Source organism: Vidua chalybeata, chromosome 1 (genome assembly GCF_026979565.1).
Source record: "Vidua chalybeata isolate OUT-0048 chromosome 1, bVidCha1 merged haplotype, whole genome shotgun sequence".
NCBI classification, from domain to species: domain Eukaryota; kingdom Metazoa; phylum Chordata; class Aves; order Passeriformes; family Viduidae; genus Vidua; species Vidua chalybeata.
In genome coordinates, this window is record NC_071530.1 from 46,370,357 (window position 1) to 46,384,345 (window position 13,989).

A 13,989-nucleotide genomic window follows, 5' to 3' on the forward strand; every position below is an offset into this window, starting at 1 on the left:
AAGTTATGCGTGGCTCTGGAGCCAGAGGTTTAGAAGAATTTGAAGTGACTTCTGGAGAATTAATACGACTCCTGTGTGATTGTAGACAACTTGTGACTGTGGCCACAAGGTACTGTTCCCACCAGAGGAGTTAGGATTTAGGTTAACCCACTGAGTGGTGCTGAGGTTGGGCTGGTGGCCCAGGCAGCTCATGCTTTCTGTCTTCCTCCATTGAGAAGACAGCTCTGACCAGAAATTCCTTAGAGCCGTCACACCGAGCAGAGAGCTGGCAGCAGTTGCTGAGTACAAGGCCTTTCCCTAAACCTCCCCTCTGTTTTGGGGCCAAGCACCTCATGCCGTGCCATTCAGGGTTCACTGCTTTGACCTGGGTGACAGGAGCATCTGCTTCTATATCATAGAGCTTAACAGTTGGAGGATGGGGGAGAACAGCAGTTTATTGTATAAAGTAGTATGTCAAGAGTCACTGATGAAGAGATTAGTGATCTCATCTTGGTCAGGAAATTTCCCCCTCTTCTCTAGGGTAGAGATGTACGTTTCAATTGCCCATGTAAAATGCAGCAGTGTGGACAGGCTGGATGAAGCAGTGTTTCTGTTCTAATCCAGACCTGGCTGTGACTTGGCAACAAGGACTTTCTCTAATTGCAGAAGAAGGTACAGTTAATAAAAAATTAAGTTTCCAAGACCTCAAGTGGATACTTTTTTAGTTTTCCTTGGTTCAGCTGCAGGTTCTCTGTTTTACATGACACTTGAGTCTCTCATCATAAAGAGCCCTTCTTGTGCTAAAGGTGTGAAACTTTTGGATTTCAGATCATCCTTCTGTCTCCCCTAGCTGTCCAGGTAGAAGGATTGCTGCCTGAGTTCTCACTCAAAGAGAACAGTGCTGTCCCACACAATGAAATCATGTCTGTCTGCCTTCAGAGCACTGTGGACTTTGAGCCAGGCATAATCTGTTTCCTGACATTTGAGTCTCATTAATTGGGTTAACAAGATGCTATCTACACTCCATACTTATGTAAATAGAACCTGCTAGCAAAGATCTTAATGGCACCTGATATATCACACTGCCTTTACATCTATCAAGAGGTACCACTGCAGGAGTCACTTCCAAAAGCAAGTTGTGTTCTTGGTCCCATGGGTCCCTTTATAAGCTGTAAGAAATGCTGGTGGTCAAGGCCAACTGTTCAGATGTCTTTCAAGTGTCCCACTGGTGACCAAATCTCACTTTGTCAAGATGACAAATGACTTGTGCATACCCTGTTCACCTTCGAGCTTCGCTCTAATGTCAGCTCCATTTACTTGTCAGAAACAGGTATTTTTTTTACTTCCCGCAGTGCAAGTGGGGCAGGGGAAAGGAAGGAGTGAAGGGAACACAGGCTGAGGAAGAAAAACCTGCTTGTATGGCTTCTATTCAATGTATTATTATAGTTGAGATTTGCAAACTTTGGGCATACCAGAATCTGTTTGTTTGTACATGTGCAAAACAGAGAGAAGGGAATTTGCTTTTCAGAAGTGACAACTGTCCCTGCAGGGCTATGATTATGCAAAAACATGTTTTAACCACTGGATTTTTCAAGAAGAAAGTGGTTGTGCAAGATGAGTTTCTTATTTTGGACAGCAATTTTTTTCCAGAGCAGCATTAAAAATAAGTGTTTAATTAACAGGGTCTACCCAGAGCATAGGGCATTGTGCATGTGTCTGCACTGAAGAGCTTGACTCAAAGAGCTCTGAGCTCTCATGGGTGGTTTCATTGACTGCAGTGGTATTGTTATGTGGCTAAGTGATCACTGCTGTGATTGAGGGCTGTTACATCTCACCCAAAAGCAGCCATGGCCAGGCCACAAAATATGGTCAAAGTCAACTCAAGGACTGTGAAAGTGACATTGACAGCTTTGGCTTTTAGTTTCTTCTCAATGACTTCCATATTGCTTTTTCTTAGTCTACAAGTCAAAATATGCTATTTCTCCTATTAGCTACAGTGTTGGCTGAAGTTTTGAAAGTCACAATCTTACTAAATTTGGCAGTGTGATTAATCACAACAAAGGAAAGCTTATTCTACCTTTTTTCTTTGCATCTGATGGAAGCAAGGAAGTTTCAGTAGATACGCAGCAGAAACACACAGAAGTGAGATGTGTCAAATTAAACACTACAGTGTCATAAGCATTTCGGACTAATTTTCCCAAGATCTTGAGCCTTCCTTTGCTGGCAGCAGCTGGATGAAGATATCTTGAGGGTGATGCCTGCTGTGAGTTGCCCATGACCCAGGATTACCATGGCCCCTACAAGATTTTACTAGCAGCCAAGCAGCAGTTGCAGCAAAAATGAGTGAGCCTTTGTGAGTTGAAGGCAGCATTAAAAGACCCTGGAAGCTTTTGCCTACTCTGAGGGGTTCTGCTTGAAATGCTCCTTCTCCTTGTCTCTTCCCACTCTTCCCTATGCTGACTGACAAGTTGAAGGCTGTGCCTTCTCTCTGCAGACTGCTGTGAAGAACCTTTTTTATTTTCTAAAACCACTGTGTAGCACAGGCAAGATCACGTAAGAAAACAAATTCAGGGTCAGTTCTCAGTTTCCTTGCAAGTTCATTAAAACAGCAGTGTCTGGAGGCCTTTTGCCTAAATAATTTCATAATAGAAACCAGACACTCGTTGCTTCTTTCTTTTGGGCTACTATTTTTATTTGCTTGTTGTTCCTGAAGTGTTTTGGTCCTATTTCAAAACTTGCTTCAATTAAATGAAGAGACTGTTTTTTTTTCTGGTGCTTTCTGGTTTAAAAGCTGTACTGCAAAACTTCTAGGAGTCCTCTGGATTATGAAGCTTCGATTGACAGGGGTTTTCCTCTGAAAATAACATTAGAAAGCCACAAAGTGTAGCTTAAACATTTGAAAGAAAATAAGAAACCCTTCCCCTTTCTCTCCCCCAGCTGAGATCTCCTGTCACTGCTTCTGGCATGCATCACATCTTTGAGGATACAGTATCATGAGAAAACTGTCACTTGGTGATGTATTAGGGTAATATATCATGAGAGCATCGTTTTTTTAGAGGATATGGGCAGTAAAATACATGATTCTGGCCAGACAGAGCAGCAGGGGACCCTGCTCTTTTTCTTTCCTTTTCTTTAATCTAGCCCTGTTTTTGTGTTGTACAGAAGTGAGTTTCTTCATGGGATATGACTTGTTGCAGAGTAAGTTAGGAGGCCCATTGGGCTTTTTAAACTCCTTAAGAAGTACATGGCCTCAAGGGCTGCTTTGTTCAAAGTTTTTAGAACAGACTAAAGCCCAAAACTAGAGCATTTGCCACTGCTGAAATCTCTGGTGTAAAGACTGAGTAAGCAGGCTTCAGACAGAGACAGTAATAAAGATGCAATGACAGGTAAGTATTGTTTGGATAATAAATTCGTAGATTTAGCCCATCAAAATGTGATGAAATGACACTTATTTGAAATGCAGTCAATGCATCTCTTTTTAATAAATGTCAAATGAAATTTTAATTCACAACATTAGAAGAAAAAATACTATTGGTCAGTATATAGTCTCTAACAGAAAATACAGTTATCAAAAATATTCTGATTCTGAACTGATAGAATTTGATTTTGATGTGCTTTGATTTTGATGTTCTTTTTGTTGTTTTGATGGCTTTGTTTTTCTCTTATTGACAATATCTACCAGAAAATAACAGCATATAGTACTGGGATAACATTTGTAATGAAAGAAAAGCAGAATATTTTTAGGGCACTCTTTTGATGGGCAGGGCTAATTTTTGAGATGAGCTAGAAAATAGCATCATGGCTTGATCTAAAATTTTGAATTCAAATGATTTAATAATTTATTTTAAACCTTTGGTGTAATCTGCTTTGCCCTCTATGAAATCAGCTAGATAATTCATGAGTGTCATCTTCAACAATATTTAGGAGTAGAATTTATTTAGGGTGTTTTCAGAACAATTTTCTTGGCAGACTTCTCCTTCTCCAAGCCATCCTATGGCACTTAAGGAGGACCAGTATGCTCCAGGATACACTCAGGACAGCAATACTGTTCCACATCTCTTGACTTCAGCTGTGTTTGGTTGATCAAGCTCAGATAGTGGAAGCTTTTATGGCCCTCAACTACCTGTCACTTCTCTGGGAGAATGAATTCTCCACCAGCTTCTGTCAGGGTAAACCAGACTAGGACTAGGCTGGACCATGCCCTCAGCATCACCCATTTAGCTGAAAATGAGTTGGGCAGTAATAATCTAAAAGGTTTTGCTGACTGATCTGAGTAGCTGAGAACATCCAGCAAGGAGTAGATCATAAACTCGCAGGGGTGGGTCAGTGAGCTTTTACAGCAGCATGGGTATAGGTTTGCAGCTGGAGATTCAAATTAACAGGTATTGCCTGTGACTACCGTTTTCTTAGGTATTGTCATAAGATTTAAGTAATTGATAATTGATTCAAACTCTTCATCGACAAAATAGAAACATAATCCTGTGAATTAAAATTCACAGAAAAAGATGTGAATTTTAAAAGTGTGCATCTCATGAAGTGTGAAGGTGTGGTCTCCCACAACAATCCCTGTGTGTAACCCTTCCTTGAAATCTGTCCCCTGGACTACTATGGGTATTTTTTTTTTACTAGAGTATGAACTGCTGGGAACTTGTGAAGACCTTGTCTCTTTTTGCTAGAAGACTGCCATGCTGTTCTGCTGACAGCATTGCCTATTACTGTGCAGCTGAAGAACTATAATCTGAAGCTGCATTTGGAGATTGAGGTGGAGACAGGGAGATTGAGAGCTACATGGTCTGGATCCTGCTCTGTCTTTCTCACTGACCCAATCTGCAGTTAGAATAATTGTGTCTGGCCTTGTCTACTTTGTCCCTAAGCTCACCAGAGCAGGGATGTGCTGCAAAATATTTGCTGTTCTGGGACCCTGACCCCAGCTGCAGCCTTAGTATTAATGCCAGCAAATGCAGGAGGAAGGGAAGGTGCTTTCTTTTCACCAAATACTGGTGCACAGGCTGCTGTCAGGGAGTGTTGGGATTGCAGCAGGCCACCAAGGTCAGTTTCCTCATGCTGGTGTACATCATTAAGCACAGTGAAAAAATAAAAAAATCTGTTCAGTCTGTAAGGGGTTGTGAATGATTTGTCCTGAATCCCTTGCACATACTCATGCCTTCCTCACAGCAGTGGGGAATACCCATTTGAAGTGAAATTTGGTGTCATCTTTCAGCAGGGCCTTTGTTTTAATCATCTTTCCTAGGGAGCGGGGAGAGCTCGAATTATGAAGGGGGATGGTTGATGCTGGCTGAGCATCACCACAGGGAAGACTGCAGCCTCCTCCCTGCTCACCCTGAGAGGCCAGATAAGCTAAACAGATTACAGGGATGAGGGGGCAAATTGAAGGCTACAGAGTGCTCTGCTCAAAAAAGGAAAGAGAGACTGTGAACTCAACTAAAATACTGTCATTTGTATCTAATTTCATGCTGACATCATGGTCATGTTCTGCCACAGGCAAGGACCCAATGCTGAAAGTACTGAAGTGTATGTTTGATTTCACTCCTGTGAGTTGTCCCATTACAATTTTATGTGCTTAAAATAATGCGACTTTTTTCTCTCTTGGTGAAGCATATGCCTTGGTGTTTGTAGGTTTTATGTGGGCACATGGAGAGAATGCTATAATTTTCCTGAGGACAAACATCATTTTATAGGGAAATATTTTTTCCACCTTGAATTTAGAAATGCATCTAGTGTGCTAAACCATTTTTTTACTGTACCCACAAAATTTTTTTTGCAAGGGAAATAAACCCCAGCAGATTACTGGAAGAGAATAAGGGAAATGAGACCTTATCCTCATCTCCCTTGACAGTGATTCAAAGGGTCTGCAGACATCTCTCTTTGGGGAGTGGTGTCTCCTCCCTGAAGCCTAATGGTGTGGCTCTTGCTCAGGTAGAGAAATGCTCATGGAAGACAGCAGTCGCACAGTTTCAGCAGGGATCTCTTCCTTGCATCAACTCTGCAAAGGGAGGTTTGTAAAGGGAGGTTTGTAAATCGAACCTGAGACAGAGAGTTCCAGGCAGGAGTGCCAAAGAAGCAAGAAAGAGCCTCAGGTTTTGTCTAGACCATGAATTAAGCATGTGTCTGAGCCTGTTCTTGAGTTCAAGTTGGCCCAACATCGGGGTTGTTTGCACATAAACATAGGTGCAGGCACAGGCTTGGGAGCTCCCAAGCTTTGCTGAGGGACAGAGCCTGTGACAGTGCTGGCCCAAACCTTTGCTCCTGTGGCCAGTGTGGTATGAGTGTGGCTTCTTGTGTGCTTGAGAGGATGCTCTGGCTATGTGCAACACCTGGCAGAGAGCCCAGGAGCGTGGGCTAAGAACACGGGCATCACGGCACATGGCAGGAGCCAGCGTTCGAGCCTGCCCTTTGCCTTGCGGTGGAGAGGCTGCCTATGTGAATTGAATACACTTGTTTCATTAATTTTAAATTGCTCTTTCTTCTCCTGAGGTCACATGTGTGTATTTGAAAGCTCCATCCCAAATTCCTCGGGGGCAACTTTTGCCATTGTTTGAAAATTGTTATTGTTTTCATGGGTGATCCCACAGGCTTCTCCTAGCAGAAACTTAAGGATATCCTGAGCTACTTGGTGAGGAGTCCTATCAGAATTACCAGCAGGACTACGATGAATAATGGTAGAAAATGAATGTTTTCAGGATTAGTCATTAATGGTAGTTGGTATTCCTACCTAATCTCTCTCTCTTGCTTTTATTATTTTTCTTTCCACAGCATTTTTTTGGTTAAATGAAAGTTTAAGTAACATTTTTCCCATTGAGTATAAATAATTAATAACCTCGGGGTATTAGAAATGCAGTGCAAGCTTCCTAAAAGCATTTTCAATACATAAAAAGAAAGAAAGAAAAACAACCCCAGACCATCACTGTGGACATCTGGCCCCCTGAGAAACCACATCTTCAATGTCTTCTGCAGCCAGCTGTTACAGCACAAGAGTGCTCAGGATACCATTGATGGAAACACTCCTTGGTACAGTCCTGAATAAATGAAGCAGACTCCTATGTTTCTTTACTTTCTTTCTTTTCTTTCTTTCTTTCTTTCTTTCTTCTTTCTTTCTTTCTTTCTTTCTTTCTTTTTCTTTCTTTCTTTCTTTCTTTCTTTCTTCTTTCTTTCTTTCTTTCTTTCTTTCTTTCTTTCTTTCTTTCTTTCTTCTTTCTTTCTTTCTTTCTCTCTTTCTCTCTTTCTCTCTTTCTCTCTTTCTTCTCTTTCTCTCTTTCTCTCTTTCTCTCTTTCTCTCTTTCTCTTTCTTTCTCTCTTTCTCTCTTTCTCTCTTTCTCTTTTCTTTCTCTCTTTCTTTCTCTCTTTCTCTCTTTCTTTCTCTCTTTCTTTCTCTCTTTCTTTCTCTCTTTCTTTCTTTCTTTCTCTCTTTCTTTCTCTCTTTCTTTCTCTCTTTCTTTCTCTCTTTCTTCTCTCTTTCTTTCTTTCTTTCTTTCTTCTTTCTTTCTTTCTTTCTTTCTTTCTTTCTTTCTTTCTTCTTTCTTTCTTTCTTTCTTTCTTTCTCTCTTTCTCTCTCTCTTTCTCTCTTTCTCTCTTTCTTCTCTTTCTCTCTTTCTCTTTCTTCTCTTTCTTCTCTTTCTTTCTTCTCCTTTTTTTTTTTTTTTTTTTTTTTTTTTTTTTTTTTTTTTTTTCCCCTTCTTGAAGCCAAATCCAGGTTGAAAAGAGCCATCCTCCTGGTGGCTGCTGTGAGCCGGCAGGAGTCCAGTGGGGAACCCTGTAGAAAGTTGGCTGTGGCTTCCAAGCTGTGGTTTGGCACATATCCTCTCCAAGATCTCTGCCAAATATTCAGACTCCTTTTTAGTGTGTGGTTGGTTTTTTTCTTTTCTTTTCATGTTGGCATTTTATTTAGCTGTACCATATGAGTTTAAGGCTGTTAGTTTGATATAATTTGTTGCCAGAATGGGCTGTTTTGTGTGGGGTTCTTTGATGGAAGGTAAAAATATGAGGTGTATGTAAAAGCTGAACAAATTGCGTTGAGAGGAGGTTGTAGTAAAGGTAACATGAAGCAGTAGCAATGATATTGCTGGTCTGGTTAGTGTATCTCTCTTGTGTAGGAATTTGACATCAGCTCTGCATGCCTAGTTAAGGAGATCCTTGGTTCTCATTGGAAAAGTGTGGGAGAGGGGAGAAACATGGACACCCAACAAAATTTCTGATCTTTTCCCCAGATGCATTAAAACACGAGTTCTCCACAGTTGGGCTTGGTGAGTGCAGTAAGGAGTCCAGGGTGATCCTCCAGCATTTCCCCAAGTTTTCCTTTTCAAGGGAGTCTGGGATTCCAGAGTAAACCCTTTGCTGAGCTGAGCACTGACTGGGGAGTTGTGTCAGATGCGGCAGCATTGTTCTGGATCAGCCTGACCTCTTTTAAAAAAATGTGTTTTTCCAACACTAATAGAAATCCTAGCTGAGGTTCTCTCCCTTTCTGTGTGTGTGCCTGAGCACTAAATTAAAAAAAAAAAAAAATCCCAGATGTGAATCTATAAACCATCTGTTTAAAATAACTATTGTGCAGGACTATAATTAAAAGTTATTTATTATGAATCTTGGGATCCTATTATGGATTTGACTGACTCCCAGGTTTCTGACTTAGCAAACGGTTTATGTATTTATGGGCCATGTGTTTCTTCTGCACTTCTTGGTGCCAGAGTGCATGTCCTTTAAACAAAAGGGGAAAAAAATCCCCTACCCTCCCATAACTGTTGGCTTCTGACTGTTGCCGTCTAAGAAGTTTTCTCTTAAGAACAGCAAAATTCAAAATATCTGAGAGCTTTCAACAGATCCAGAGATGCTGTTGACAACACAGATGGAGGCTTGGTAATACAGCTCTCCTGCATGCAGCTACTTAGCGACTTTCTAAATGTATGGCTGGGACAAGTAATGAAATGTTATGATTAGTGGGGGTAGGAGGGGACATAACTGGAAGGAAAGTCCCATTTGCTCTCAGCCTCCACTTTGCCCTTGTGAAATGGGAGGGGAGGAGGCAGCAAAACTGAAACAAGCAGATGGACACTAGACATTAAGAGCAGTGTTTTGGGCAACTGGCTGAAGGGAAAAACCCAGCCTCCAGATGACAATTACTCTTTTGTTTTATTTTTGCACTTTTACACCCAGTGGACCCAGGAGATCTGCACTGGATAATGCCTGACTGCAATAGACTAAACAATGATTTACCAGCCCTGCTTTATCTGCTGCAGGCCTGTGATGGATCAGCATGGTACATTAACCCTTTCCTCTACATCTGCTGACCTTGTTTTCCACAAGATACAACACTGAGATAAAACAGCAGGACCTTTTAGAAAGAATTTTGGGATAATAATAATAGTAGTAGTAGAAGCAGTAAGAGGATGCACTTCCCTGGAGCTACATTCGCTTCTTACTTCAAGAGGGATTTTGTCATGAGGATTACGACAGGGCAGCAATATATTGCAATTATGGCTCTACTTTATGTTTTTTTCACCAAAAGACCCCACAAGGAGTGATGGGGCTGCAACTCTGGGCAATGCTATACCTGACACCATGGAAGAGCAGGCCAGCCCTGATGGCAAGGAGTTAGGCAGCCTGGGATGACATCTAAAAGAGCCTGTTTTAGAGCTGCCTGGGCCTTGCCTATAACAAGCTAGAGAGGATGAACATCAGCTTTGCAAATCCTACCCTGTTTTAGTGCTTAGCTGCTCTTCTCTTTTGTGCTGCCAAACATTGGCTCTATTTACCTGGGATACATGGAGCTGTCCTTTAAGGCAGGAGGAGCTTGCAGCTTCTCCTCCAAGGGACAGAGTGAACCTTCTGTGTTAATTCTGGGGGGAAAAACCCAAACAAAAGAAACAAAACAAACAAAAAAAACAACCAAAAGAAAAACCAAACCAAAAAAACCAACAACAAAAAAGGGCAGTGGGTGATGAGTGTGGCACCTCCTCCCTACCTTTCAGCACCATGCTATAATAACTGAGCTTTGAGTCAGTGATCCAGATTTGCTGCCCTCCACATCCAGAGGCAATTCAATGACTCATCTCCTGCTTTCCCCACAAGTACCCTTGCTGTAGGAACCAGTGACTTGTGGGGGCTTGAAGAACAAGCCCCTTTCTGCTGAAGCCAGGCCACTGAACAGCAAATAGTTCAAAGTCTACTGAGATAGAGAAAGGAGATGTGTATCTGTAGCCTAGTGCTTAAGACATCCTTCTAGGGGGAAGGACCCTTCAGGTCCTGTCACTACATTGTGGGCCACTAATATTCTTCATGTGAAACAGCTGCTTAATGCAAAACAGCCCTTGGCATCAACACATGAATTCTAAAATCTTCCCTCCCAGAAAACCTGCTAAACCAGCAGCTTTGCTGGTGATAAGGAAAGAAGAGCAAGAATTTGGCTGGCCCCCTGGGGTGGCTCAGTGATACCAAGCTCATCACTGGAGAGAATTTTTCTGATTTTAGCAACATGGGGAAAACAGGAGGCTTCTACTGGGAACAGTAACTAGCAAGTATCTCGTGTTTGAAATACGTGTGTTGGGGTCATCCTTAGGAACTCCTTGCATTGCCAACAAGAAGAAACCATGTCAGGATGTACCTGAGGGCAGAAGGAGGCAGACAGCACTCAGGGATGAAATTGCTTAGGAAGTTGGGCTGCATGAGGAATTTGCCCCAGGAGTCCTCTGGGAACCATGGAATTAAAAAAATTACAGATCTGTGTTATTTTTTTTGTCCCTCTTGCTGCCATCTGCAACAATAATGTCATCCTTGGAAGAGGGAGTCCGATGAGTAGCTGCCCACTGGCCCCCCCTTACACACGCCCAGCCCAGCCAGGTTGGTTCTGAAGGCTGCTGTGCACCTCACTTTTCTCAGAGGTGCATGATGCAGGCTGCAGCTGGGAGAAGCATGTTCTCCACAGGAGCAAACTCTAAACTAGGTTTTGCCCTTCCTTTGCACCCACTTTCACCAGGCAGAAGATTTTCCACAGATAAAGGTAGTGGGGTTGATAGGCTTATTAAACCTTTCCTTAAGCAAACTCATTAGAGAGAATGAGGTCTTAGCAGAACCCTTTAAAATACAGGCTGTAGTTGAGTTGGTAAGTTTGATTCTGCTGCCCTTCAACAGACTTTACGGGGGCACCATGTTCCTGTAAATGGAATCAAGATTCCACTAGGCACTTTAAAAGAGACGTTGAACCACTTGCAATTCTGTGTCGAGGCTGCTTTGTGCCAGTCCAGAGCTACAGACCAGCCATAAATTCAGCTTAACCTGCTGGTTAAATTGCATTTATGGTTGGTCTGCAGTGCTGGAGTGATGCAGAACAGCCAGCACTGCAGTGACCTGGCTCCTTACAGTAATCGTTTGTGTTGCTGCAGCTGCGCTTTAGGGCCTGATTCTCATTTGCTGATTTCACACTGTCTTGGTGAGAGTGAGTCCTCATTTACACTGATAAGACTGAAGTGCCTTTATAGCTCCCATCAGATCACGCAGTGACTTTGAAGTAAATAAACCTCTGATTTTAGACAAAGGGCTGGAGTGTAATAAAAGCTGCGTGTTATTCTTCACAGGCACCTTGAATAAGGCCACAGGGAGCGAAATAAAGAGACTGGAAAGCACAGCTTCTTTTTCTTTAGCTTTATGATTTACATTTTTCTAGCCCTTTGATTTTTTGGTCTCTAATTAAGTCATAACATTGGGTGAGGTGGGTACTTGCATGTGCTAGATGGCCACCTGTGTCACCTAATGAACTGAACTACTAATTATAGGTGGAAGTCACTTCAGAGGGCTACTTTAAGTAAGGAATTTGAAGTAGCAAAATTTTACTAAAAGAAACTCCCCAAGTATTTGTTTTCTGCACCTATTTAATGGCAGGTATAACCAAAAGGGTTGACACCACTGGGGCAAGGTAGGCAATAAATGGAATATTTCTGCTGCTTGCTGTTGCACATCCTCTATTGACATTCCTTGATGTGGTCAATGTGCTCTTTGGCCTTGGGAAATCACTGGCTTTTTGCCATAGCAAGATGACACTATAATGTACAGTGATTCTGTCTGCTCATGGTGTTTCATTGAGTCTCAGCATTTTGGGGAGAAAGATGAATTAAATTAATCATCTTGCCTGGTATAGTACATGGTAGCCTCTTTTAAAGAACCTCTAGACAAAACTGATTTTCTGCAGTGGCAGAATTTTGTTTTCTCTGAGGTTACTGCCATTTTCTCTGCTGTTTGTCCTTCTGTCACAGTGAGAAGTGATTCCTAAGCTGTGCAGTTCATGGGGCAGCTCCTCAAGACACTGAGGATATTTTAACAAGCACATCATGTAGGTAGTTGTTCATTTAAATAACATGGATTTCTTCAGTGCAGTACGTTTTCTGTATGTGACTAGGTAGTAGTCATGAATTACTGTCTAAGTGGGTTTTAAACACCATTTACTTGGGCTCCTGGATTATTCAAAGACTGTTCTCTACTAGATAAGAAAGAAAGAAAGCCTGCTCTTTCTAGAGAAGAAAGATGTTTTGAATCACAAGGACCTCTCCTGAAGCAAAAAAGGAGACTGCTGGCCCCACATTTTATTTTCTGAATTGCAAGAAATGGTAGCTTTGGTTTTGGTTTGTTTCCAATAGCTGTTGTCTTTTTTTTTTTTTTTTCCAGAATAAGGAAGTGACATGCAAAAGGGAGAAGTGTCCAGTGCTCTCCAAGGACTGTGCTCTCGTCATTAAGCAGAGAGGAGCTTGCTGTGAGCGTTGCAAAGGTGCCATTCCCTTCCTGTCATTTTCCCTCCTTTTGGAAAGTTATCAGTGCACATTTAGGTTGGCAAAGATAGGACTAAATTTGCAGCTTCTCAGCTGGGACTTGATTGTCACCAGAGGCTGGAAGAGGGCTGTAACCATAATTGAAATACAGATGTTTACAAAGCTGAGGGAAATACATAAATTCACGTATTTGTCCTGCAATTAATAGTCCTTGCCTTTAGAGATGCATCTTTATTCTTCATCGCTATGTTGTCAGTTTTTCAAGAGTTCTAATTTTGTCAGAAATATTTTAGGTCAACATCAATCTGCTAGTAGTCACTGGTCAGTAAGAATCTCTAACTTTTTATGTGGTTGGACAGAATAAGAATAATGCTTCTGAGTAATAAAGAGCAGGGTAATTATCTATGGCTATTCCTATTTCTCCCCTGGAAACAAACCAAGCAAATTTTATTTATTTTATTAAACATCTCCTCATTCAAACAATAATATTATGGACATTTTTATGAAAGCCAAATAAACAACAATCTGAACATTATACATTTATTTATCGACCAACATTGTATATTCCAAGCTGTTTAAAATGAGATAATGATCAAATAATAATTTTTAAAAAGTGTAAGCATGCATGGCATGTATCTGCTATGTTTACCCACATGAAAAATATGCAAGTAGATGAAGTTGAAAAGTAGTCTTTCTTTTTTATATTGATATAGTAAGTAATATGCTCTAAACCAATAATTTTGCTGAGGGACTGCTTCCATAATCAACGAGGTGGAGAATATCAAGTTCAAACAGATTTATTTTATTTTTCCTCTGTCATTTTTAATTCTCCACTGGTGATTGTGTGGGATTAAGAGGGAGATAGGGTAGGATAAGTTGTTGGGAAATAAAAGCATTTCTTGCCTTCCCAGAGGAAATACAAACTCAGGAAAACAGATTATGCTGAAATTCAGATGGAAGAGGCATAATGGATGTGTATTTTTCCTGGAAGGTTGCAGGGGTGTGTTAGATGCTGTGCTTATGATTTGCTTCTGTGCTGCAGCTTTGGAATAGGTTTGGCAAGCCCCAATTTGAAGATTTTTCTAGAAACATGACACTTAAAAGAGAAGGAAATGAAGTGGAAAAAAAGTCTAAACCATTACTGAAACAATACGAATTTGAAATTACAGATTTTACATAAATTACATGTAATTTATTTATTTTGTCAAACCATGTTTAGTATCAGCTTCGTAGGAAAAGG

The 13,989-nt window shown here is 41.3% G+C and overlaps 1 protein-coding gene across 1 annotated transcript in view; it reads left to right on the forward strand.

Annotated features, from left to right (window-relative positions):
- Positions 1-13,989, forward strand: part of BMPER (BMP binding endothelial regulator) — a 149,236-nt gene that overhangs the window by 12,289 nt on the left and 122,958 nt on the right. The window contains exon 3 of the mRNA XM_053960044.1: positions 12,649-12,748. Within this exon, the coding sequence (XP_053816019.1) occupies positions 12,649-12,748 (100 nt within the window). The remainder of the gene's footprint in view (positions 1-12,648; positions 12,749-13,989) is intronic.